At 42.5% G+C, this 26,290-nt stretch overlaps 1 protein-coding gene across 2 annotated transcripts; it reads right to left on the bottom strand.

Moving 5' to 3' along the window:
• Window positions 1-301: 301 nt before the first annotated feature.
• Window positions 302-22,381, bottom strand: Il18rap (interleukin 18 receptor accessory protein). Of its 2 annotated transcripts, XM_085837014.1 has the most exons (11): window positions 22,240-22,381; window positions 21,486-21,807; window positions 21,214-21,397; window positions 15,922-16,072; window positions 12,147-12,212; window positions 9,933-10,035; window positions 8,192-8,209; window positions 7,196-7,347; window positions 6,114-6,251; window positions 1,724-1,897; window positions 302-1,008 (listed from the first exon to the last, which is right to left on the bottom strand). In XM_085837014.1, exons 1-11 carry the CDS (start codon window positions 22,307-22,309, stop codon window positions 545-547), a joined length of 1,842 nt encoding a protein of 613 aa, XP_085693140.1. In that variant the 5' UTR covers window positions 22,310-22,381; the 3' UTR covers window positions 302-544. The 2 variants fall into 2 exon arrangements, with proteins under 2 accessions (XP_085693140.1, XP_021029848.1); XM_021174189.2 differs by lacking the exon at window positions 8,192-8,209 and having other exon boundaries at window positions 9,912-10,035.
• Window positions 22,382-26,290: the final 3,909 nt, after the last annotated feature.

Below are 26,290 nucleotides of genomic sequence, written 5' to 3'. Positions count from 1 at the left end.
TGATATTTTCTGCGAACAACAGATACCATGTACATTGTTCAACTGCAGGTCTAGAAACATATACCTAGTTCATGCCTTCAAGTGGGTCCTGTAGGGACCCAGGAGATCTTATGTTCTGTCTCACCTTCTATATTTCTATAGAATTGATGAATAACCATGCAGCAGAATTTCTTTACAGAAGGGCTTTAGATGGAGTTTCAATCACTCATATTGAACAAAATAAAATCCTATTTATCTGATAGCATATACACACAAACATATGATAAATTCATATATATAAGTGCAAAACAGGCATGCGTGCATGAATGTTGGACAGCCCATGGAGCTATTTCTGTTGATTCTGTTCAGGCTACTTGGGAACTTTCAGGGAAATGTGTGCTAAGCGCACGGCAGAGGTCTGGAGTATTGCTCCGTGTCTGTTCCAGGAACTCAGACCCTAAAACCACAGATGCTGCTTCATTCCACTGCCTGTCAAGCTTGCTTGGCACTGAGAGCAGAAAGGCTCAATTTTCTATCAGCCTGATCCACACAGCAAGTTCTACCATCAGCACCTCTTCTGGTGACTGGAGAGGAGGAGGTTCTGAGCTCCGTGGCCATTCCCAGAGTTGGGCATTCCTTCCAGGGGTTTCTGTGTCACTAGGTCCTTTTCAGGGGAAAAGCCCTTAAGGAAAATTCTGAGCCAGTTGAACATAAACCTGTTGGAGTTCTTCACAGGCATGTGGTAACGAATTTGGGTCCAGAACCTGGAACTGGCGTGGGCCGACTTCAAGCCTTTCCACGTGACTGTGGGGAGAACCCGCAGAGCCTTTTTGACAAGGTAAGGAAGAGATTCTGGCTCTTGGAAGGAACAGAACTTAATTAAAATCAATTTCAGTGTCTGATCAACCAAGGCAAGATTCACTGCTGCTTGTAGCTCAAAGACACGGGGTCCATTGACGTAGCTGGGACTCAGGATAAATATTCCTCTTCGGCTTTTCTTAATGATGCTCACAATGTCATCTGCATACACTGGAAACGAATAAATTAATGACTTTCAACTGATAGAAAATTTGAGTCACAACAAGTTTGAACCTTCCAGAGATGCCTGGAGGGTTTCTTCTAACTTGGATACTCTTGGGCAAAGACATAAGGAGAAAGGACCCGCCCACACTCTGAGCTGTTGAAGATATGTGCTAATACCCTCTGAGCTGTTGAAGATATGTGCTAATAACTACCAACTGTTCCTGTCTCCTGCCACCTTAAATCACCACCTAAACAACCTAAATCACGTCGGAATATGACTGGGGGGGATGGAATATCTCAAGCTACTTGTGGAAGTATGGGGGCAGGGAAGACTAGCAGGCCATTTGAGGCTTGGATGGGTCATGTGTGACACCCATCTTAGAGGCCTGCTATGCCTCCTGCTGGAGCAGAATTCTAGAAGCCAGAAAGGCCATCTGTTCAAGATGAGGGTGATTATTTCCCAGGAAGAATCCAGGGAAATCCTAGGTGGTTTTCCCAGGGCCATTTATTATTTATTATTTTCCTGAAAATAGATATTTTTGGAAGACAGAGCATGTCTCTGGAGCACAGTTTTCTCTGTTCTTGTCCAAGATGACCTAAGCTCATAAAAAAATGTAAACAGAGAAGGCATATATTATGATGAAGGCACAACAGATGACGCTCTGGGCTCCAGGGGGTTACTCTTTGTGTTCTAATTGGTTCCTTGGCAGGCAAGACCTACCTCCTCCTGGAGTCACATCTCTTTCAAGCAAACACAATCTGTATCCATAAGTGTTTTCTAGCACTTCCGGGAAAAGATTCAGAGCCAGGTGTTCCTCACTCAGAGATCCCATGGCGTCAGTCTCAGGAGAGCTCCAATTCGAGTAGGATACAAATGCATCGAATTCCTTCTTATCTAAGGAAAGGGAACAACAAACAAAATCAAAGTCCTTTTTATTAACTATCATGATATATACAGATGCTTGGAGTGTATGCTAAATGGAAAAGAAATAAGATTTGGGATCCTTACAAAAAGGAATTAAAAACAAAGCCAGCAGATGCATCCATTTTAAAATCACACCACGGAGTGGTTTTGATTGTCTGTATGAAACCCAATGATTAGCGTATGAAGTACCCCTGTATCTCTGCAGGGGACAGATCAAACAGCTGGGGCCTCCCGTGATTGAATCTTGTGTGCTCAGGAGGGCATCATTCTTCGTATCTGCAGTGTTTCTAGCTCATTAGTCACACATCAAAGAGGAGTCTGCTCCATTAAAGCGTGATAATAACCAGAAATCAAGTGCTGTTAAGATCTGGATCCAGTACCCATCGGGAGATAGTGGCACACTTACAGCCATGCAACAGCAATGGATGGTTCAGTTAATGACGGGTACATTGCAGTGGAGGTCCTGTAAGTTAACAACACAGGTGACTCCTATTGCCCATGGCTGCTGTAGTCCTCACGGCACTACAGCCCATAATATTTCTCCCATGTGCAGTAATGCTGGTATGGTCCTCTATGTGCACAACATGCAGAAGCATATCTCTCCAGCCATGTCCCGTATACAGCACATGACTATATCACTGGCCTCTCCATTTGTTGCACTTTGCTTGCCATGACTGGAACACACTACTGCTTCTAAACACTATTTGCCCGACAACGCCATCAGCAGCCTCACGTACCTGGCAGTTAACAAGTCTCACAATTGGATAAATGTTCTCTTCTGCTTAACTGGGTGTTGGTTGTTTTGCTCATCACAACCTGGGAGTAGTTGGGCCATATCTATGTATGTACATATATAGTACCCACTGTGTAGTGATAGGCTTATATACACACACTCTCCAGAGAGTCCACAGCCTACTGTGTCGTAGGTTATACTGTCTAGGTTTATACAAGCACTCTCTATTTTCTTTCTACAAAGAAAAGTAGCCTAAGGGCACATGTATCTGAATGTACCCTTGTCGTGAAGTGCTGTGTCAAGTGACGACAGTACTTGTATCTGCTTGTGAGGTGAGATCAGTCGAGTTCCCCTTGCAGGAATGGTTGCATGAGGTAGCAAATATGCCAGACCAGAGTCTCTGGGTCTCACACAGCCATCCCTTTATGTTTGAGAAGCTACATTTATAGAACTAGTCTTAGGACACTGTGAAGGTCTCTTGTACTTCTGTTGATAATATCAGGAAGATTTGTTATGGGATACGCTAAATAAATAAATAAACAAACTACCTAGAAGAGACAGAAAACTCACACGTTAACTCACACATTTTGGGATGGAGCAGCTGTAGTTTATATTTCTGGTCATTCCATAACCTCCATCTACAGTGTTGTTAGATGTAACTAGTGTCTCAGGCCACAAGTAGTGCCTCAGGCCGTTCAGCAGTGTGCTTGCCCAATGTAAGTTAAAAGAGATGCCTAGAGGATTGGCTACCATCCACAAAGTAAACAGGAGGCTCAGAGCCCCCAAAGCTAGAGAAGCTAGTTTGTGAGGTACTCGACTGCCCATATAGAAAGGAGGAGACTCGGAGGTGTGGCCTGTAGGTAAGTGCTGGTGTGTTTAATGGTGAGACCTGAAGTTCCAGAGAGGAGGATAGTAGGACACACCAGTATGCAGAAAGGGTTAAAAAGTGAGATTGACACTAGCAAGATTTTGCTGAAAGGACCCAGATATAGCTGTCTCTTGTGAGAGTATGCCGGGGCCTAGCAAACACAGAAGTGGATGCTCACAGTCAGCTATTGGATGGATCACAGGGCCCCCAATGGAGGAGCTAGAGAAAGTACCCAAGGAGCTAAAGGGAACTGCAACCCCATAGGTGGAACAACAATATGAACTAACCAGTACCCCAGAGCTCTTGACTCTAGCTGCATTTGTATCAAAAGATGGCCTAGTCGGCCATCACTGGAAAGAGAGGCCCATTGGACTTGCCAACTTTATATGCCCCAGTACAGGGGTATGCCAGGGCCAAGGGGTGGGGGTGGGTGGGTGGGGGGATGGGGGGGGGAGTGTATTGGGGACTTTTTGGATAGCATTGGAAATGTAATTGAGGAAAATACCTAATTTAAAAAAAAGTGAGATTGCCTTTACTGAGGAGGGGGAAGGATAAAAGGAAGGGTGGATGAATGTCAATAGAAATGATTTTAAAACAAAATAAAAATAAAAATAAAAATGTGTAACACACCTTAGCTACCTCCCAGGGTTTTGTAAAAACCCCAGAGTTTTCTATAAATCAAAAGATAAACTTATTTAGCAATGAATTTACAGAGTGTGGTGTTAGAAGACCTACGCATGTCCTCCTAGTGTTATTTCTTTCTAAATGAAGTTTAGACATTCACAATGGACTCTTGGGCTTTCATTTTGTAAATAAATATCCGTTTGACCAGCAGAGGGCGCTGAATCACTGTGCTCCAGAAACCAGTTCTGAGCAAATCACCAAGAAGTGAAATGACATCAGACAAAATTAAATGATCCCTATCAACTGACTCTGCTTTGTTAAACTCTAGAATCTTAAGGGAGGGGAAAAAAAAAGCATTTCAGTGAATTTGTTCCATACAAATATACAAGGCTAATTAAACAAACAAAAATTCTGAAAACACTGTTGGCTTATGGAACTCAAAAGATGTTATCAATAATCGATCTAAAAAAAAAAAGATGAAATGCATGTATTTCTCCAGTTTTCTTAGCTTGGTTCAGGGGTGTGTGTGTGGGGGGGTGACTGAACTCAGACCTGGAACACTTCTTACTTCCTTTTCTTGGTGCAGTAATTTCAGCCTGCAAAAGCCACTGGCCTCAGAGGACCCTCCCAGTGAAGGTGCTTACACAGCAGGCAGACCTTCTGCTCCAAGCAGCAAAGTCAATCACTGACACTGCCAATACACTGACCTGAGACTTTCTGGAGCCAGCAAAGCTTAAAGCAGCATTCTAGCTCATACAACTGGAAGGGTATTGCAACCATGTCTTGTGGGTGAATTAACAGAAGTGTCATTAGTAATAATAGGACTTGTAATTTGTGCAACTTACACTTGTTTGGGACAAGTCCCTGACCTTGCATGCCTTGTTTTCATTTGGTAATAACCCAGGTGATGGGTTTCCTAAAACCAGACTTATAGATTCAAAGTTAAGACACAGCCTCTTTGGGTGGTCTCATATGAAGATTATGGCTTCATCTTTCTCTGTCTAAGGGGACTGTGAAGATGGCAATAGTCAATACTCAGACTGGGCATATGACCCATCCTCAAGTGACATTCATCGCAGACCATACTGAGTTCTATATACTTAGGTACCAGTCTAAAGACAAACCATGTCTAGCCTCAGTGAGCTCACATACTGTCCTCTGCCTGCTGCTGTGACAGTCCTGTTTTATGAATGAGGAGAGCGGGATATAAAGCTGCCACTTGCTGAGTCACCTCAGATTGGTTAGCAAAGAGAATATTTCTAACTCCCATAAATCCCACAAAAGTATCTTCTGCAAGGTTCCTGGTAACTAGAATGAGCTAGAATTGTTTCTTCAGTCTTTCCTGGTGTAAAGCCAGAGCAAAAGGAGGAGAGGAAGGAGGAGGAGGAAGAAGAGGAGGATGAGGAAGAGGAAGGAGGAGAAGACGAACAAGAAGAGGAGCAGGAAAATTAGAAGAAAAAGAAGAAGAGGAAGAAAAAGGGGAGGAAAGACTAGGAGGAGGAGGAAGAATTAGAAGAGGAAGAAAAAGAATAGGAAGAAGAAGAAGAAGAAGAAGAAGAAGAAGAAGAAGAAGAAGAAGAAGAAGAAGAAGAAGAAGAAGAAGAAGAAGAAGAAGAAGAAGAAGGAGAGAAAGGTGAAGAGAAGGAGGGGGAGGAAGAAGGAGGATAAGAGGAGGAAGAAAAAGAAGAGGGGGAAAAGAAGAGGAAGAAATAGAAGAGGAAGAAAAAGAGGAAGAGGAGGAGGAGGAAAAGAAGAAGAGGAAGGACCTAATCCTTCGAGATAAAACACTACCTATCAGGAATTCGCTACCTCTGACTTTTCTCATGGGCTTCTCTGGCTGGCAGGAGCCATGTGAAATCACAACTAAGACAGTTCTAAAAAAAGAGAGCCAATAGGTAGGGAATAATTAAGTAACAGTGTCTTGTCATTTAGATGGAGAGTGGCACACTGGGTGTTCTTACCCCCCAGAGTCTCATCTTTGTTCTTGTAGGTTCGACAGAGCAGGACAACTTCAATCCAGTACCAGTAGAGGAAAGCAGCTGCCACTAGAACGCCCACCAGCATCAAGGCCGTGCCGAGAAGGATGTATACAAACACCACTAAGGGAAAGACAGAGATCTGAGCAAACACATCTGGACCAACACAGCCTATTATGTAATAGAAAGCCATGCTGCTATCTCTGTCATCTCAAGTCTGGATGGAATTTTCCACAATTAACTCTAGAGAGCCAGGTTGATGGGAAATTCCTGATGAGCTGACCTACGATGCTGAGCCATTTTGCCTATTTTTGTTCCTACAAATATCTACAGAGCTCATCTGTACCTTTCCTGTTGCCTGTTGTAAATTACATTTGCGGGTGCTCATCCCCATGGAAGTCTAAACTAGGAGTCACATCAGCATCACCCCACACCCTCCATGACTCCACTTATAAATAAGGGATCTGCATAGGAAAGCTACCGTCATGGCACACTTACAGTGTCACGCTATGGCCAGAGGACATTTACTCTGCTGGACTGTGTTCCAGTCATCGACTGAGCAAGTCCGTGATTGGCCCAACCTCATCCCTGGACATCTTGCTAAGGATGGAACTGTTCCTCATGGGCATTTCTCAGAGCTATTGTCATGGTCTCTGGAAGCCAGAGGGGGCAAACGGCAAAGAAAGTGATGTCTGCACACTGGGCTGGCCCAGTGGGTGGGGGTAGGTGGGGCTGGGGATTCTTGTAGGTACAAGAGGGATAAGTGGGTTAATTGAGTTCTTTACAGAATGAGTAAGTGGGAAGGCTACATGAATGGGCAACAGCATGAACAGAAAGTCTGGGTGAGTTGAGTAATGGGCTCTTCTGCCCACAAATTAGTTGTTACGAAGCTCAGGTCAAAGTCAGTTGTATGGTCATAGTCAAGGCCTTAAAGGAACTACCATGGCAAAGTGCTTCAGTGTCTGGAAAGCTTTCATAGCGAACATTGATGCTCTTCTTGGCAAGATGCCCCTTCCCCTTCCAAGAAGAACAGTTGTCAATCTCTGGGAACAAACTTCTAGGCTTACCCCCTTCCTTCTTCCTCAGCCGGATGGTCCGTGTTGTGTTCCCAATGGAGTTCTGGGCAAAGCAAACAAACTTCCTGCTGAGATCTCTCTGGGTAACTTCTCTCAAGAAGATGGTACGTTCAATGACTTCATTCTTGAAAGTGGATTGAATCCTAGAAAAGGAGGGGGAAATTCACACCCACTCAGGAAGATCAACTCCCATTGGTGAAGCTGTGCTCAGAAAGCTGACGAAGAGTCAGTAGGAATTTCTCATAAGAAGACTGTAGAAGATCAGAGACAGACAGAGGAGGCTTGTTCTGCATCAACTGATGGAATCTGCTAAGGCTTTGCACTAAAGCACAAGTTACCTGTGGCCCTCCTCTGGTCTTCACTGTAAGAGTCCCCCTTTGGGAATGAAGAATATTGATAATTTGTGAACAGTCTCCCTCTGTAGACTGTTTCCTTCCCAAGCATGAAGCCCTAAATTTAATCCCCGGAACACATGTAAAGAGCCAGGCGTGGTAGCGTGTACCTGTAATGCCAGCATTGGGAAAGCAGACAGAAGTGGATGCGTATGGCTCAGTGGCCAGACAGCCTAGTTCAGTCAGGAAGAAATTCTGCTCCCCACCCCCAACCCCAAACAAGATTAGTGATCTTTGAGGAATGAAAGATGAGATTTACCCCTAGCCTCCAAATGCAAGTACACATATGTCTACATACACCTACACACACACACACACACACACATCATACCACACCACACCACACCTAATTCCTCTTGAGGCTTGCTACCAGGTACTTGGCTGAGCACTGACTATGGACTCTTTAATCTCTTCCCTCCTCGCCACATAAACTCTAAGGGGTCAGGATATAAACATCCTGACTTGGTAGTGTCAGGGGTAAAGCTCAGAGGAGGAAGAGTGGTGCTGGCCACAGTAGTGACATCATCACTACTGTGTGACTCTAGTATGTCCCACCTCCAGCCTGGCACCCAGGTCTCTGTCCCACCCAGAAAACTGTGACTTTCTGCATTTACTTAGTTCCCATTTTCTATGTCTGCATCATTCAGTGGTCATATTAAGGGACCGTGTTCAGATCGGTCATGCCGCTGTGAGCCTACAATCAGTCCACAGAAATTTCCTGCTTGCCACACTTTCTGAGGTACATGTGGCTTCCACCTCATCTGTCCCTTATGGCAGATAACCTTGAAAAATGAGGTTTTCGGTCATATACCTAGGAAATGGGGCCTCCCTCACAGAAGGCCAGAGTCACCTTGTACTCCTGGAAAGCAGACTGAAATCCACAGGTGGAGTGGCTTGAGAATCTGGGCTCTGCCTCACTTCTCCTACATAGAGTCTCATGCAGCATCAGTTTGAAATCCAATGTGTTCCTTGATTTTAGAACCTCTTGCTAAATGGCGTTTCCCTCAGTAAAATCTTTCCTTTACTGTTCATCTATACTTTTCAAAATATTACATTGGTCCAGTGAAATCCTTGAAAAACTAGAGAGAACATGCTGTGTATTCTTATCTGGAGCGGGGTCTAATACAGAAAATTGGTAGGACACATCTCCTATTGACATGTCTGACTGGCCATGATAGGTCCCAGCTCCTTTGCAATAGGATAGAGACTTACTTTTCTAGACATTGGAGGGCTTGGTTCTGAAGGTCTAGTTTTCCTTTCAACTGGTCAAGTTCTCCTTCCTATAAATTCTGGGGTGTCTGTTAGTCACAGATAACAAATGAAGTCTAGTTATCATAAAATGTTTCAGCCTGCTAGTATTCCAAGACAGACATCTCTCCTCTAAGGCTCTACTCCAGGGTAAGCCATGCCACCTATTCTCTTTTGCAAGAATCTATGCTATGGTGCCATTTCCTTAGCACCGAATAAAAGCAGAGTTGAAGATCTGGTGGGGCAGGAACCACCCTCTTTAGTTTGTTTAAAAAAAAAAACAAAAACAAAAACCTTTTGTGGGCTGAGGATTTGGCCTAGTGATAGAGTATGTGCTCAGCACAGTGGATGTCCCTGTCACCAAGACAAACTATGAAAGCTTGGGATATTGTTCAGTTGGTATAGTGCTGGCCTAGAATGCATGAGGCTCTTGGTTCAAACCCAAACATACAGAGGATATTGTGGTACATGCCTCTAATTCCAGCATTTGAGAACTTAAAACTTCTCCCACATAAAGAGTTTGAAATACATGAGATCCTGTCTCAAAAAATTAAATTAAATTAAATTAAATACACTTTAACATGGTCTAAGGTATTTGAAACCATTGTGCAAACATCACAGGGTATTTAACACAGGTAATATGTCTCTAACATCACTAAGTGATACAGTCTTAGGAGGTCTACTATAATATATAATTCCATCATTGACTAAATCTTCTGTATATCTAGTTTACTTTATGGCCTCATAAAGAGAAATGAGAAATGGAGTGCCTCTGTATTTTAAATAAATATGATAGATGAGAGATAAGAGAGAGAGAGGGAGAGAGAGAGAGAGAGAGAGAGAGAGAGAGAGAGAGAGAGAGATAATAGATAGATGATAGGTAATAGATGGATAGATGGATAGATAGACAGACAGACAGACAGATAGATAGTGTTTACATAGTTTTATTTTCACCACTAGTAGGCACGAGTGGCTACCCCACCACCATAAATTCTGTTTAGCAATCTCTAAAGGTTTAAAAGCACTAGTTTGGGTCATGATGGGTCATGATCGCAATCTTTTCTTACCTTTTCTCCTCAAATACTGACATTTCCCACTGCTGTGTAGATTCTTTGACATACCACTTTATTACAGGCTTTGAAAATCTTTGGAAGCCAAACTGTACTCTGCAGGGGAGAGTTAAAGGCTTTCCTGAAAATGCAGAGGTCAAGAAAACAGGAGGTGAGCATATTAGAACATTGATGTGCTGGGAAAGGACCATAAGGCTGCATCAGGATGTAGGCAGGTGTCCATCAAGTGGGTACCAGGAATAGCCAAGCATTAACACCTCCCACTCAGTAACACAATTCTGCTTACAATTGTCCCTTGTAGCTGAGTTGTGTATCTCAAATGTGTAGCTATGTCCCTAACATGAGGAAATTCACAATCAGGTTGGAGCTCTGTGAACAGACTACTCTTGAACCGAGTCTTTAACATTAGTGGTGATGTGTAAGATATATTAAAAACATCATTCAACTAGCGGATAGTTACATATTGAATCAATGCCATGAGGTTACCGTGAATGGAAATTCTTTTATAGAGCAAACAAAAATAAACACACACACACACACCTTACACGGAACCTCTGCAAGACCAATTAATGGTTAGAACTTTCATGATCGTCAAAGGATTGGCATGCTCCAGATCTACAGCATTGTGACAATTAATCTTGGGCCTTCTCACCATCCTTAACAGTCATTCCTTGCCCACCTCCATAGCTGACTTAACATCCTTATAATGATTAGGATGTATTAGTTTTTAAGCAATATACTAGCATAACAGACCACTGCCAACCAAAATGTTAAAACTGTCATCAAACAGCTGAGGTCTCCCTAATGCATCCTGTGTATCTGACCTTTTCCCCATTGTATTTGAAAATAGTCTTAATTTATTACTTTCTTTTTCCTGTTACCATAAAGCCTTATGAAGCTGTTACCTCATTGGGATATGGATTTGGGGTAACCCAAATCTGTGTTCCTGGGTCACACTCAACTCACATCAGACTCCAGAATAAACAGCCTGTTGTCACCTTTGAGATGAGAACTGTGCTTTCTCACAGACATTACTATAGCCATAAAAGGCCCAAGATAAATTGTAACAAGGCTGTGGAGCTGGAGCATCTAACCCTTTCCATGATCACTGAGGTTCTTGCTATCAACTGGTCTTGCAGAAGGTTCAGTGTAAGGTGTGTGCAGTTTAGGGAAGAAATCATTTAGATTCTCAGGGGTTCAGCATACCACACAATGCATGGATGGATGGATGGATGGATGGATGGATGGATGGATGGATGGGTGGATGGATGGATGGATGGATGGATGGATGGATGGATGGATGGATGGATGGAAGGATGGATGGATGTGCCAAGCATGTTATTGGACCACCCTCCCTCTTCCTACCCTTCCCATTCCCCAACCACTAGTGCAGATTATCCTACGCTTAGAATTGACTTGTGTATGAGTGGGTGGGGAATCCCCTTGCAAGCTCGTCTTTGGATCTTGATCTTTTCTACTAGCAATGCCTTAAGATTCACTGATGCTGTACACAACCAGGCTGGGTGTTTTTCTGCTTTCCATGCTCCTGTTTTTCCTCCTTGATGTTCCTAGCCCCAGGATGTGCCACTGCCGCCACCTACTGATCTTATACTGTCATAATAATTTGTTTAGATTTCTTTGTACAAAACTTAAGTCGTTCACATTTAAAATGGTAACTACTGCACCGAAACACCACCATTTTCTTTCAAGCATAACAATTTCTACTCTGCTGTGCATAAAACAATAAATATAGTTGACAAAATACAAGGCAGCCAGAATAAAGTCAATGTCTCCTCTATCCAGAAGAAGACACCATTTTGGAATCCATTTGAGCAAGAGTTGAAGTGTTTTTCTATAATTGTCTTAAGGAATAGCCCAAAAGTCATAGTCACAGGGGTCAATGCTAACTTGATGAATTCATACATCATTACCTACATGGAAACCCGTGCATCGAAAATATAAAACCACTTCATCTTCTTTAACTCACCAGGCACTTAGAATATGTTTCTTCATGCTACCTCAAGAGAAGGTCAGGATGCCATAGTGAGGGGCAAATCTGATCATTGAGGCTCCGGATTAAGAAACCACGAGGGGCAACAAAACTCATCAGGGCCAAGTGAAGGTACTCAGCGAATACTCTAGCTCAAAAGTCTAATCACTCTTCATGCCGTCCTCCAATTTACTCCCTGAAGCGCAGGGGCATCCAGGGATGGTAATAACCAGGTAGCTTACCAAGCTCTACGTCCAATGTGTCTGTAATGGGATCCAGAATTTCCGGCTTCACATTGATGTCCTTACCTGAAAGTTGAAAACAAAATTCACCCTTGGCGTTGAGAAGTCTGAAGGCCTGCTCATGAAGTTTTAGGGCTATTACATCAACACTCATATAACATGCTGCTGCTCCTTTTGATTTTCTTTCTTTTTTTTTTTTTAAATTTTACCCAGGATGCATAAATCTTGGAATTGGGATTTCTACTCAGAAGGTTGCTTCCTCGGGGCTGAGGAGAGAGCTCAGTTGGCACAGGGCTTAAAACAGCACAAGTTGCTGAGTTTGATCCATGGACCTCTCAAAATATTGCCCTCTCCCCCGTGGGCATGGTGAGCATGCTTGTAATTCTAGTGTGGAGAAGTCGAGTTGCACAGACCCCTCGGGCTCACTGGTTAGACAGCCTGGCTTACATGACAAGTTACAGGGCAGTGGGAAATTCTGTCTCAGCAGAAACTGATGGGTTAAACCTGAGAAGTAAAACCCAAGTTTGTACTCTGGCCTACAAACACACATGTGCACACCCACACATGCACACATGCATGCAGGCACGCATGCAGCCACATACATACACACAAGCTTGCCCATGAAATGACTGGTACACTAGGCTACAAATGTTAGGTAAAAACTAGTTCTTCATGATCCGTATTTCCTGTGGTACATGGTCTCCCTGGTCAGTCCTGCTCACTGCAGACTTGAACTTCCATCTGTGTCTCCTACAGGAAGGTTTCTTCTTGTTGCCATTTGGCTGAGTCACCAGCCAAGAGGAAGAACCCACCCAAGGAACCGAGCTTCCAAACCATCCACCCAGCAACCCTTAAACTCACGGTTTACCTTAGAATGAAGGTGCAGTGCGTCTCGTCTCTGGTTTTACTTGCCCTTTACCTTTCTGCCACAAAATTCCAAATGCACCTCCATTGGCCTGCTTTCTCTTGAAGGTGTTCTATCTCCCATGAAAAGCTGTGGTTTCTACAACACGTTGGCTCTCAGTTCTCACAGGCTTCCTCACTCTCAGTCCTCAGAGTCTTCCTCACCTACCTGGTTTCTCTCAAGCCATCAGCACCCATAGGACTCACACAATCCTTCTCCTGGCAATCTTGGCCTCCAAAGGTATTTTGCTAGCACACTACAAACTCTCCCTCCCATGGACACCAACCCACCAGGGTATGTTTCCTGAAGATCTTATTGTTTCACCCTCTTTTACACATGTTGGAAGTACTTCAGGGGCTTGGGAACCTGCTCTTTGACTTGGCCATTCTCATACTCCCATCCCCAGCCCTGAGATCTCCATCGTTAACCTTAACCTAATAACCCCTCTTTGTTGCAACGTTTTTACTGAAGTCCATCCAAATTAGCATCTGTGCTCTGTCTTCCATTCTCATTAAATAGCATTTACTGATGTACCCTCACAGAAAACTAGAATGTCTGTTCTTTCTTTTCTTCATTTGTTTTGTAAAACACATGGTGCTCTGTTGACTCAGTAACTCTGTTCCCTCTGCCTCCTGGGGTATCTTCAGCATCTGTCATGCTTGCTGACCACACCGACTCCCATTTTGCCCACTATCAGTAGAAGGCAATGCAGCCCCGACTCCCATTCTTGGCTTCTTTTATTCCTAGGCCCTACATTCTCATGGAATCATCTCCTATATATTTCTACCATTCATCTCTTCCGATTCATGCCCCCTTGTCATGTCCCTCCTGGCAACTGCCTGAATTAACCATGTCTTCCCTGCTTATAAACTTACTCTCAAAAATGTTACGTCTTCATGTTAATCAAAGTGATCTGCGCTAGGTACAAGCCTGCCCATGCATTGCAGTACTGAGTGGTCTTCTATTGTCCTTTGAATAAAAATTCCAGACTTGTCAGATGTGGTCACAAATGTCTATGATCCCAGCACTGAGGAGGCTGAGGCTAGAGATAATGAGTCTGAGGCCAACTTAGGCTACGTGTGAATTATTCTACCCTGGTATACACAGAGAGACCTTTACTCAAATAAGGACAGAAATGAACAAAAAACAAAAATCTCCACACACAGACAAAGAAGAATGAACCAACAACTTGAAACCAGTTTCAAGGATGGAGTGGTCCTTGCCGTCAGACCCCCAACCCCTACTTGATGATCCCTGTTCTCTGGTCTTCTCTCCCTCCTATGAATTGTGTTTTCTCACAAATCCTGGAAATGAATGATACTTCTGTGCCTGACAACACAGTGAATGGTACCACACACTCTTCTCTTCCTAATGAAATGAACAAGGTGCTCACTTTTCTTTTCCCAGGGCTCTGACTTGGATGTGGGTCAACAATGATGGACCTGGTGGACTGTGATGGTTTATATATGCTTGGCTCAAGAAGTGGCATTGTTGGGAGGTGTGGCCTTGTTGGAGTAGGTGTGTCACTGTGGGCATGGTCTTTACTACCCTTGTCTTAGCTGCCTGGGAGCCAGCATTTTGCTAGCCACCTTAGATGAAGATATAGAACTCTCAACTCCTCCTGTACCAAGCCTGCCTAGTTGCTGCCATGTTTCCACTTTGATGATACTGGACTAAACCTCTGAACCTGTAAGCCAGCCCCCAATTAAATGTTGTCCTTTATAAGACTTGCCTTGGTCATGGTGTCTGTTCACAGCAGTAAAACCCTAACTAAGACTTGTACCTTATCCATGCCTTTTGCTCCTTCCTCTCCTGTACTGGATGGTGACCTCCTGTTTTCTATTTCTCTGACCCATAACACCGTCATTTCTGAGAGGTCAGAGGACTGATCCTTAATCCAAAGTTAACACACACATTTTGTGTCTGTTCTGTGGGCATGCAGGAAGAAATCATTAGATGAGAATTAAGCATGACCAACAAGACAGGAATGACTGGCATAGATAAAGTAGACCTTCAAATGAGAGAGGAAAGTAATTTCTACCACTGAGAAGTTAGGGACTTGTGATATCTGCATATAAGAATATTCACACATCCCTTGTGAGAGAAAGTGATGCCAGTAATGTCTGTGCATAGAATCTCTCTTTTAAGGAGGACTCCCATATATGATGAAGCCATGAAAAGGGCAATGGCCTGGAAATAAACAGATATTTCTCAATATTAATCTATCCCAACTGGACTGTATCTTGATGTACACCCACTGGACTGCACCCTGCGGTAAGAAAACCAGGAGTAAACTCCATCAAGGTTTTCTCTAAGAACTAAGTCAACTACTCTATTGTTCTTTGGAACAAACCGTAACAACAAAATAATTTTATGGTTGGGGCTCACCACAACATGGAGAACCATATTAAAGAGTCACAGCATTAGGAAGGTAGACTATAATTTTTCAGTGCCTCATGGGAAGCAGATGAGGCACAGATCTTAAGCTGTAGCAATGATGTTCCTTTTCTTAAAAAAAATACACAAGATTTTAAACATGTGGAAAAAACCATTAACACATTTTAAACAGGTTCGTGGATGTCCCTTAATGCTTCATGTAAAATACATCTAATGCATATTTAAATTTATTTCAAAACTTAAACCAGAGAGAAAAGAATAGATATCCCACCTCAAGATGAACATGACCCAGAGCTGAGCCTCTCTGTGTGATAAAACCTCAGTTGATGGAGACACTGGGTTTGCCAACATGCAACCCTTTAATGGTTGCCAGTGTGTGGCTATCTCTGTTTTTTAGTCTAAAGGAAAATAATCACTTAACCAAATAAAGGTGATTTTCACTGGTCAACCAAGAGTTCAGAAAAAGTCACTTACCAATGGTTCTCACTTGAACCACAGCTCGGACTGTCCAGGAACTCACATTATCTGACTGGGTGTAATCACATACATACAAGCCTTGATGAAAATCATAAATATCTTCCATCTCAATTGGATTTTTCTTGTACTCGGGAAGTAGTCTTCCATCCTAATCCAGGAGATAGGGAAATGAACACCTTTCTATAACCTCAGAATCTTAATGATATTCGTTTCACACAGAGCAAAGCTTCAGAAACTCTGAACTTAGGGTCAACGAAGAAAATGTCTCTTAGAATCGTTCATGCAATTTCTGTAGTTCCTGATCTGGTCTCATTCTGGGCTATGGCTCCTTTACGCACCTGTCTTTCCCTGGGGGATCATGCTATGTGGGATCATTGCTTTCCCCAGAGCACAGACTGCAGCTCCAGCCAAAGCTTCAACAGGACTGAGATTATGAGAACAAAATCATCCCTTGCTCCCAGCAGAACTGTCATTTTACATCTCCAGAGGCTCAGAGGCAATCAGCTGTTATGGGCACTACCTATTTACAGTAAGGATGTGATGGGCACACCTTGTCTATAATTGTTAAAATAGCCATTGGCCCTAGGAAAGCAAGCTGGTAGGGAGTAACAAGAGTGGAAGCAAGTGAGTCATGGGTACGTGTTAGGGAGTAAACATGAGTCCCTTCTCCCAGCAGACACTGAGCCTCCAGGCTCTGAGTGTCGAGCTCTTCCATCACATCACACAGAGTGCTCAGGGAGCACTTGACAGCAGCAGATCTCGGCTCACATAGAACAGGGCTACCTCCTTGAGTCTGAGCAGAGTTGTGAAGACTGCAGAGGAACCAATTAAATATCAATGCCACTGTACTGGCTATTTTTGTGTCAACTTGACACAGCTCGAGTTATCACAGAGAAAGGAGCTTCAGTTGAGGAAATGCCTCCATGAGATCCAACTGTAAGGCATTTTCTCAATTAGTGATCAAGGGGGAAAGGCCTCTTGTGGGTGGGACCATCCCTGGGCTGGTAGTCTTGGGTTCTATAAGAGAGTAGGCTGAGCAAGCCAGGGGAGGCAAGCCAGTAAAGAACATCCCTCCATGGCCTCTGTATCAGCTCCTGCTCCCTGACCTGTCTGAGTTCCAGTCCTGACTTCCTTTGGTGATGAACAGCAGCATGGAAGTGTAAGCCGAATAAACCCTTTCCTCCCCAACTTGCTTCTTGGTCATGATGTTTGTGCAGGAATAAAAACCCTGACTAAGACAGCCACCTTAGGACATGTAAAGTAAAGTTTGGGCATGGGAAAGAAGGCTAAGAAGCCCAAGTGGACTCAGAATATGTTTGATCTTTGTTTCTCTAGGAAAGGGCTTCCTTAAGGACGTGTGAATTTAGGAGAGCCCAAAGCAAGAAAGGTTTTAAACCAGGAAAGTCACGTGATAAGACATTTTCAGTAAAGTGTCTACAGCTGGCTATGGAGTTCTTGGAGTCTGAAGTAAAGACTATTATAACCAACTTCCTATCACCAGGGTTTTTACGGCACCGTGGGGGTTCAGTCAATACCCAAGGAAAGATTTATCACCACTTCTGTCCTGACTCCAGCAGCCTAGCTCCATATAGGATGATTCTATGACACATGACCTTCCACTTTTCCTACGAGCATCAAGAGTAGATCTTTTACAATTATAATTTAAAGAAAGGAGACAGTAGAGACAACAAACTGGGGAGAGTCTGATCTCTACAGAGATGGCAAAAATCTCCTTTGCACATGACTCCATGTGGTTGTCATTAGATCACAAACCTCCCAGATACCACTGTGACTGATCTTCAGTCTTCTTCTTCTCTCAACTCTCCTAGCGTGCCAAATATCCCCACTTCCTCCTGGTGTAGGGCACACTGCCTCCCTCAGGAACCTTTAGGAAAGGGCACCTGGCATTGCCTTGGGAGATTGATGGAGAGTGTAGTCTATCACTAACATCCCTAGTAAGGTTTTCACCTAAAGGACAATTCCTCTCAGAGTGCCTCTCTCTTGAACCCCCTTTCTGCTTCCTCTCCATATGACCTATCACTTGCCTAAAGGAGTCTCTGACTTTAGATTCACATGGATTTTATCTCTATTATTAAAATGAGGAGACAAGTATTTTAGAGTTTAAAAACTAACAAGAGCATGCCTGGTAAATGAAGAACTGAATATCAAACATCATTTTTCTGACTACGAGTCTTATTTATTGCTTGAGGAATTTCCCTTCCACTGGCCTTCTCACAGGTAGAATCAGGAACTCCCCCTCATCCAAGTGTCTGGAGCAGTTCCTGTGGCCCAAGAAAGAACTTCTCCTGAGATGCCAAAAAGCCTGAGAGGGTCATAGAGAGTAGTTACAAGACAAGAGGAAAAGTCAGGGCAAGAGACAGAGACAGACAGCTTAAATATTTATCAGGTAATTGTGAAGATCAAGAACACTCCAGAAGTGAATAAGAAGAAAAGTCCAGATATAAAGCTTTAGAGAGCCCACTAAGAGCACACACGGAGCAGAGTGTAGACTGTGGGCAGTAGATCTCCTGGTAATCTGATGAAGTGATGACACACTGCACCATCACTAAGAAAGATGAAGATGGTAGACAAATAGACCTGTTCCTCTATATAGATAGTGACCATGGCTTAGTGTGTGTCATTTAAAGTCTTTGTGAAACGGAACTCAAAAGAAATGTCAAAGAAACATGGGGACCTCATGTGGACCTCATCACTCTATTCAGTCACATGAAAGACCTGCTGGAAGGAGAGGCAGAGATGTCTGCTCAAAGTACTGTGTTGTGCTTGGAGAAGGAGCAGTAGAAAATAAAAGTACAGAGGGGAAGCATCCACAGTGTCACCTGTGTGGAGAGTTGGGGGGTACTAGAAAGAACAAGTGAAAAACAGATGTTAGGGGTGCATGTAAGGAGAACAAAACCATTCCTAGTGGGAGAGCAATCGTTGTGATCTTGTAATGTACTATCCAGAATTTTACTTCTGGGCAGCACAGGACTAGGGAGCACCCCAAAACTGTAGAGTTATCAAGGAATAGTGCTTTCTATCTGGGATTCCTCCACCTGTTCCGGGGGACTTCCTGGGTCTATATTTTCAGCTTATTCTCATTGATGGACTTGCAATGGCTTCTTCACCATCATCATCATGTCTGGATTTAAGCAGATTCTATCTTTGCTATCTATGATCAATCCAGTTTTTACTGTCTACAACTTGGTAAACATCATGAATTCTTTTGAGCCTGAAAATTTGAAAATATTATGATTGCTTCTTTAACTTGTCCCTTGTCAAAGCATGTGATTATTCCTCTTCTTACGTAAGAGTATCTCCTCCCTTCACTCTATCCTCACTGTTATTTTTCTGGATCAGAATGTACAACAGGAAAGTTCAAACATGCCAGCAGGGTTCCACCCCTGCAAGCATGAGCATGAGCAAGCCATTTTTTATTTCCAATCCAGTAGAGTGTATATCATGCAAGAACTCTGCTTCTACCACACTGAACAGTTTACCAATGTTGCACTGAATGGGTTCCTTGCTCTATCTCTGTCTCAATGTTATTCTTTCCTAGTAAGAACCCTCGTACAATATCTTGCTCCAATCACCTGACAATGCTAAACTTATGCTTCAGTCCTGTAGTAATATTCATTTTAATATAATCCACGGCAATTAATAAGCCAAACATTTTAAATTATGGGCCCAATGTCAGTTCCCAGGCAACGTACTGAGTAAATTATTCAACAGATGGTGAATGAGCAGCTGGAAAGGAGGAGATGGTTAATAACAGCCAGCTTGTGTTCACTAACTAAGAGCTTATAAAAGTCATCTCATTTTCCTGTGTATTTGAGAACTTAGATTAGAGGCTCAAGGCACTATAGTAAGTACATTCGATCTTTGCTCTATGGTGTAATTTGAACAATACTTGAGTGATCTCCCTGTTAAACAATAAGATACGTATAAGCTGAATAATAGGATATGTGCGTGTCTTTTCAAATAACTGAACAGTAATACCCCTAAGAGATGGCAGTGTGCACCTGGAAGCATGCTCCAGAACCCACAGCCGAGAGAAAAAGCTGCCATCCAAGCTTGCTCAGTAGTTCTCCCTACTCCCCACACCTTTTTTTTTTATTTATTTACAGGTTTTGCTTTGTTATATTACAATGTAGGATTTTCTGTTTTTAAGGGATTTCTGTGTGTGCCAGTGTGTGTGTTTGCATCTGTATGTTTGTCCTATTCTGGTTTGTTTGGTTTTATAGTTGCCTATTTGCTTTGTAATGGCAAAGAATGATGGGGTGTGGATTTGGGTGGATAGGGGCCAGGTGGGGTGGCCTGGGAGGAGTTGGGAAAGGGGAACCCACAATCAAAATGTATGGTATATAAAATATCTATTTTCAATAAAAATTAAAATCATCTTTAAAAGAGTCATATGGTCACATTTTATCTATCAGCTTCAAAACTCTGAGAATGATACCTACTACACTGGGCTATAGAATTATAAAATCAAAATCCCAAGTTTTTTAACACACAATAATGAAATAAAACCAATGTATTAGTATTAGAATCTAACAGGAGTGAGCATAAAGTTAGGGACATGTATAATAGGATAATGGATTTGAATGCTTGGTTCCCAGTTGGTGGATCTATTTGGCAAGGATTAGGAGGTGTGGCCTTGTTGGAGGAGGTGTGGCTCCATTGGATGGGCATTCTCAGGTGGTCAAGCACTTGGAAAAGCCATAGCACAGTGAAAACATAGAATGTTTTTGCTTTTACTATTTGCTTACCAGTTTAGTCAACATCATTATAAACTTTCTCTTGTGCTCTTTCTCTGGACATCCCACCACTCCCACAAGCTTTGTACAAGTCACTAGTCACATGGTGATTTGATGTTCTTTCCTCAATGTCCTCCCCTGTAGAAACTATTCTACTCCCATGTCCTTTAAAACTTGCTTATAGGGAGTTCCCTTCCTCTTCCTTAGCATTGCCTGTTGTTTTCTAAGGCAGGAACAATGAATTCACCAGTCCTGAGTATACAGACACCTGTTTATGCCCTATCAGACCATGATATTCTTACATATTGACTTTTCCTCTGATACTGAACCAAAGGGTGATTCTATTGATCTGAATAGCAAGCTGTACTCTACATAAAGACACAACCATTTTAGAACATCTTTTGCTTAGGCACAGACCAGCCCTTATATAGCTCTGGGTCTTAGGCTCTCTAACTCATGTTTCTATAAAACACCCTAGAGACAGTATCATAAAACAATGCTCTTATACCAGTTTTAGCAAATCCATCCATACCTTATACCAGGTCATTTCTGGACTCTGTACATCACTTTGGCAGCTGAGACTGGGACAATGAATGGAGCCAGTACTACCAAGAAGTAGGACTTGCTCATCTTGTACTGTGTTCCCACAGGACATGTTTCTCTGAGGCTTAACTTCTAAGACTGTCTTGACACAACAGGCCATATCCTGGGGGCTCCTAAGAGATATAGTAGGTCCTGTGAGCACTTGTCTAGATAACAGAAATGTTGAGAATATTTTCAGACTGGGATGATTTAAGGACGTACCTAATTCTGGGTCTACAAATATATGACCAAATGCTGTTCATTTGTGGGGCCAATATATGCAGCATGCCTTTGCTCTGCATATGAGGAGAGTTTCTACTGATCTCCTCTAGTGGACTTCCACTCCGAGGTTGCATGTACCACTGGACATCAGATAGGTCCTTCTGACTGCCACTGCAAGGTTTGTGAGCAGGACCTTGTGTTGGTGACAGTTGACTTGCATGGGAGAATTTTTGTTCCTGAAGCTCTTGTAAGTCACAAAATAGGACAAAATTCTCTGCACCCCTTGCAGAATATGTCCACAGAAGTTTTTTGGTAGCACAAGCTGAAAATTACAGCAAATGAAACAACACAGAGAAACACATTAGAAGGCGGAATTTCCATTTATATCATGAATAGACTCAATATAACAAATGACTAAGCTCTGTATTCTATGTGTACTGTGTCCATTTCCTAGATGAAAATGGTTCTTGTTTTGATTAACTCTCAATGGGCTTGTATTAATTTGCTATGAGTAATAGAATCATCTACTCCTTTTTGGATGTCCCCCGTGAGCACCCAGCTGTGGTCACTGGGATCCCCCAGGGGTATGTTGTCTGCTGAAAGCAGCCCTGACCCAGAACTCTCCTCCTCCCCCTTTTGACAGTGAGAAGATGCTGTGTACTAATAGATCAGCCTGCTGATGTATCAGATCATCTGTCAGTTCAGCTTTTGACCACAAGACTTGCGGTGTTAATATGCAAAAGAAAACCCATACCTGAATGATTAAATCCTGTGGTCTTCTCTCCTACAACAAACCAAAGAAACATCCAGCCCAAACAGAGCATGGTTCTCCTTTGCTCCTGTCATGGCTTCAGCTACTTCTGATCGCCAGTGTGGAGGGTGCAGAGAGGCAAACCTCTTTCTCTGGCATCCTCTTCACTTCTAAAGTAGGAAATGGAGAAATCAAAACCTGTGGCCAAGCTTCAAGTCACACAGGAAACTCTGAAAGAGCACATCCCACCCAAACAGCCTTCAGAAGCCCAGAGTCTGCGTGGGTATTTTCAGAGGCATGAAACGGTTTCTTCCATGTGTCATCTCTAGCACATACAAAGGATGCATATCTCAGATCCAGGGTCCCCTGAGGACATTACATTCTCTGAACATTTCTCTTCATGGAATTCTTTTTTTTTCTTATAATGCTCTCATCTATTGTCTATTTCTATTAGTAATTTGGAAAAATAATGTTTCCCCCTTAAAGGATTGACTGATTTATATAAAAATCAAAGGGAAGCTGGTGATTAAACTCCTATGTATAAAACCTCAGAGAATCTATATTATTAAACAGTAATTTAAGATTATCAATTAGATAACTAGGAATAAGAGCTTGTGGCTTGAGGTATCACTGTGACACTTTAAGATATAAAAGGAGAGAGCATGTGTTCTTAAAATTGAAAGCTAGACATCAGCTGGATTCACAGTGTTTGTCTCCTCTGTAGAGAAAGTGACTATGGGAAACTTTAAATAATTTATAAGCAATGATCACTAGGAATTTGGAAAGTATAAATTCAATGAGCATGTAGTTTTGAGCAGAAAATAAAATGTTTACTTGTAGGGTACTATTGTCTAATCTGACATTAAAATGACTAAATTTGGAGGATAGGTTTTCTGTGAATGTCAGAAACTGCCAAGGAATTGGGGTGATCATCCATTTTCTGTGGCTGCTAAGAGATGGGTTACTAAGAAAGGGGGTGAAGATCTCAGGATGAAGAAAGAATGGGATAAAACTGTAGACAAGAATCATCTGCTATATGCAATGTGCTGAATGAGAAAGTCAGGACAGCAAATATTAAACACTATTCAAACAAAAGGACAAGCCGGGTGGTCATGGAGAGGATGACAGGTCAGCTGAAGAGTGTAGAGACATGGAATAGCAGAACATGCTGGAGCAGTGTACATCAGCACACAGGAACAGCAGTGCACAGCAGTGCACAGCATCAGCATCAGCACACCCAAGCATCAACACACATCAGCAGCAGTGCACATCAGCTGAAGCACACATGAACATCATCAGTGCACATCAGTGAACATCAGGAGCACTGCACATCAACAGCAGCTCACATCAGCAGCAGTGCACACTAGTGCATGTCAGCAGCAGTGAACGTGAGCAGCAGTGAACATCAGCACACAACATCAGCAGCAGCAGCAGCACATACCAGGATCAGTAGTTGCAGATCCTCAGCAGGGAGGAAAGGCAACATCACCCTCATTCAAAAGCTAAGCCACAAAACCCTGGCTGAAGACTCAGAACAGCTCACACAGTTCTTGCCAAACCTCCAACTTACTTAGGAGTTTGGGTTGAGACAGTGACTCCTCCTGAGGAAGAGGTCAGCACTGGAAAAGACGTCAATGGTGTTACCCCACTAAATACCAGAAAGCTGTAGCTGGATATACCTTAGAAGGAAACCTACTGTTTAAGTCTCAACTGCCCAAGGAACATGATCACCAAGAACAGCCAGAAGCCACAAAGCCTGCAATCAACTTGTTACCTTCTCTGGATGGAAGATATCTACACAAAGCAGTTACAGAGAAGGATGAGTACACATAGGCATGCTGAGAAGCAGAGGGGCAAGAGGCTGGCCTTCAGCAGCAAAAGGGATGGCCCTGGGGGGGTCTCACTTTCTGTTCCTAAGAGCTGACCTCACCACCTCAAGATAACTGTGTAGCCCAATCTCCTCAAGCTCAAAGTCAATAATTGGAGTCAATTGTCTGCTACAAGGTTCATTGCTGGCAGGACTCTGAAACCCTGGGGAGGGATCAGACTTCCACAGTCCCATCTCTTCATGAGGGAATGCCTTGCCCAGTAGGCTTGGAAAGCACAGAACCTGGTATCAAATGCAGAGTTCTATGATTGTATTACCCTCAGTGCACTAGGGGGTGTGGAAGAAACTGCCCAACACACGGACTGTCAGATGTGGCACCTCAGACTCCTGTTGTTCCAAACAGGGAAGTTTATGATATGAAGAAAACTCTGGTGGGCACTGGAGATTGGAGTAGTTCAAAAATTCATCACCATCCTAAATATCAGGGAAGATAAGAGCCTTCAAGTTCCTGTGAGGTGCCTTTTCCTTTCTAATAGACTCTGGTCTCCAGCACATCATGTTTGTGCTACTGGTACTCCATTTTGTCTTTTTATTAAACTTTTAGAAGTATTTTTTAGCTTTATTTTTTAAAAAAGAGTTTCAATATTATTATTTCTATCCTCCTCTTAATTATCTGAATCTATTCAGTCATTATTCCTACATTTGATCTTAGCCAAAAGGCTGAGAAGTAATCAGGCATTTAAATTCATTTTGTTCATTTGCGATTTCCTCTATTTTTGCAATGTTCTAATATCTTTTTGCCTTATTTCTTTCCCATTCTTCTCTCTCTATCCTCACTCCCTTGTCTTATTTCTTTCATTTGTTGCTTTCACCTTTATCTAAAATAATAACTGGCTGAAGAGCAGACCCCACATTAGCATTGTACCACTTTGTATCCCATGGTTATTGCTGGTGTAGTAATTTGTTTCCACTGACTTTAAGAGTATGTGTGAAGTTTGCTCTGTTTGTGTTGTTACTCTTTTAACGATTTATTTACTCTTCCTTGAATGGTCCTGAGGAGTTGTGTCCCCTCAGGAGAATCTCAAATAAAAACAGAAGAGAGAGCTAAAGCAAAGAAAGAAAGAAAGAAAGAGAGAGAGAGAGAGAGAGAGAGAGAGAGAGAGAGAGAGAGAGAAAGAAAGAAAGAAAGAAAGAAAGAAAGAAAGAAAGAAAGAAAGAAAGAGAGAAAGAAAGAAAGAAAGAGAGAAAGAAAGAAAGAGAGAAACAAAGAAAGAAAGGAAGAAAGGAAGGAAGGAAGAAAGAAAGGGAGGGAGGGAAGAAGAAAGGAAGGGAGGGAGGAAGGAAGAAAGGAAGGAAGGAAGGAAGGAAGGAAGAAAGAAAGAAAGAAAGAAAGAAAGAAAGAAAGAAAGAAAGAAGGAGAGAGAGAGGAAGGAGAAAAGAAAAAATGCCCAAACTATAACAGAGAAGCTCAATTAATTGATTAATTAATCATGATTAATTAAGGTAATGTTACACATCCAAGTGATGATGACACCTCAATTCCTAAGCCTAAGGACAACAGAATGATTGCCTTGCTGCGCAAATAATTCAAAGTCAGCAAGTAAGAATAATGAATTACTTTAAAGAGGAGGCAAGCAAGCACCAAAAAGAAGTAAAGAAATAAATTCAGGGTATGGATAAGAAAGTGAACATTGCAAAAGAGAAAGTGGAGATTGGTAAATCATCTGGGAAGAAAATAGAGATTTCAGGAAAATAACCCACAGAATGAAAAACTCAATAAAAGTTTGACAATGGACACATAGCTATGGACAGTGGAGCTATGATGAAATGGAATATCAGAGACAGAGACCAAGGACACATAATCATGTCATGCATACATCAGTGGAGTAGAAATAAACAGAAAGATGAAATACACAATATACAGAAAACTATTCGTTAACAGTTGCCAATTACTACACGGAAATGGGCATATAAGCCCAAGAAGTATTTAGAACCTAGACAGACTGAGGAATGATGTCTCCACAACACATGGGAGTCAAAATGCTGAAGTTCAAAATAATCAAACAATGTTAGAAGCTGCCAAAGAACAAATGTTAACTTATTATTAAGGCAAATCTATCACAAAACGAACAACCAAACAAATAAATTATACCTCAATGTAATTCCTGAAGGAAAGTATCTAATGATGTATCATAGCAGTGAGAACAGGTAAATGGCAACAAAAAT

The sequence above is a fragment of the Mus caroli genome, unplaced genomic scaffold (genome assembly GCF_978045245.1).
Source record: "Mus caroli unplaced genomic scaffold, Mus_caroli_1 scaffold_1, whole genome shotgun sequence".
Taxonomy (NCBI): domain Eukaryota; kingdom Metazoa; phylum Chordata; class Mammalia; order Rodentia; family Muridae; genus Mus; species Mus caroli.
Note: the sequence above shows the minus strand (reverse complement) of the source record. Positions and strands in the feature narration are given on the sequence as shown.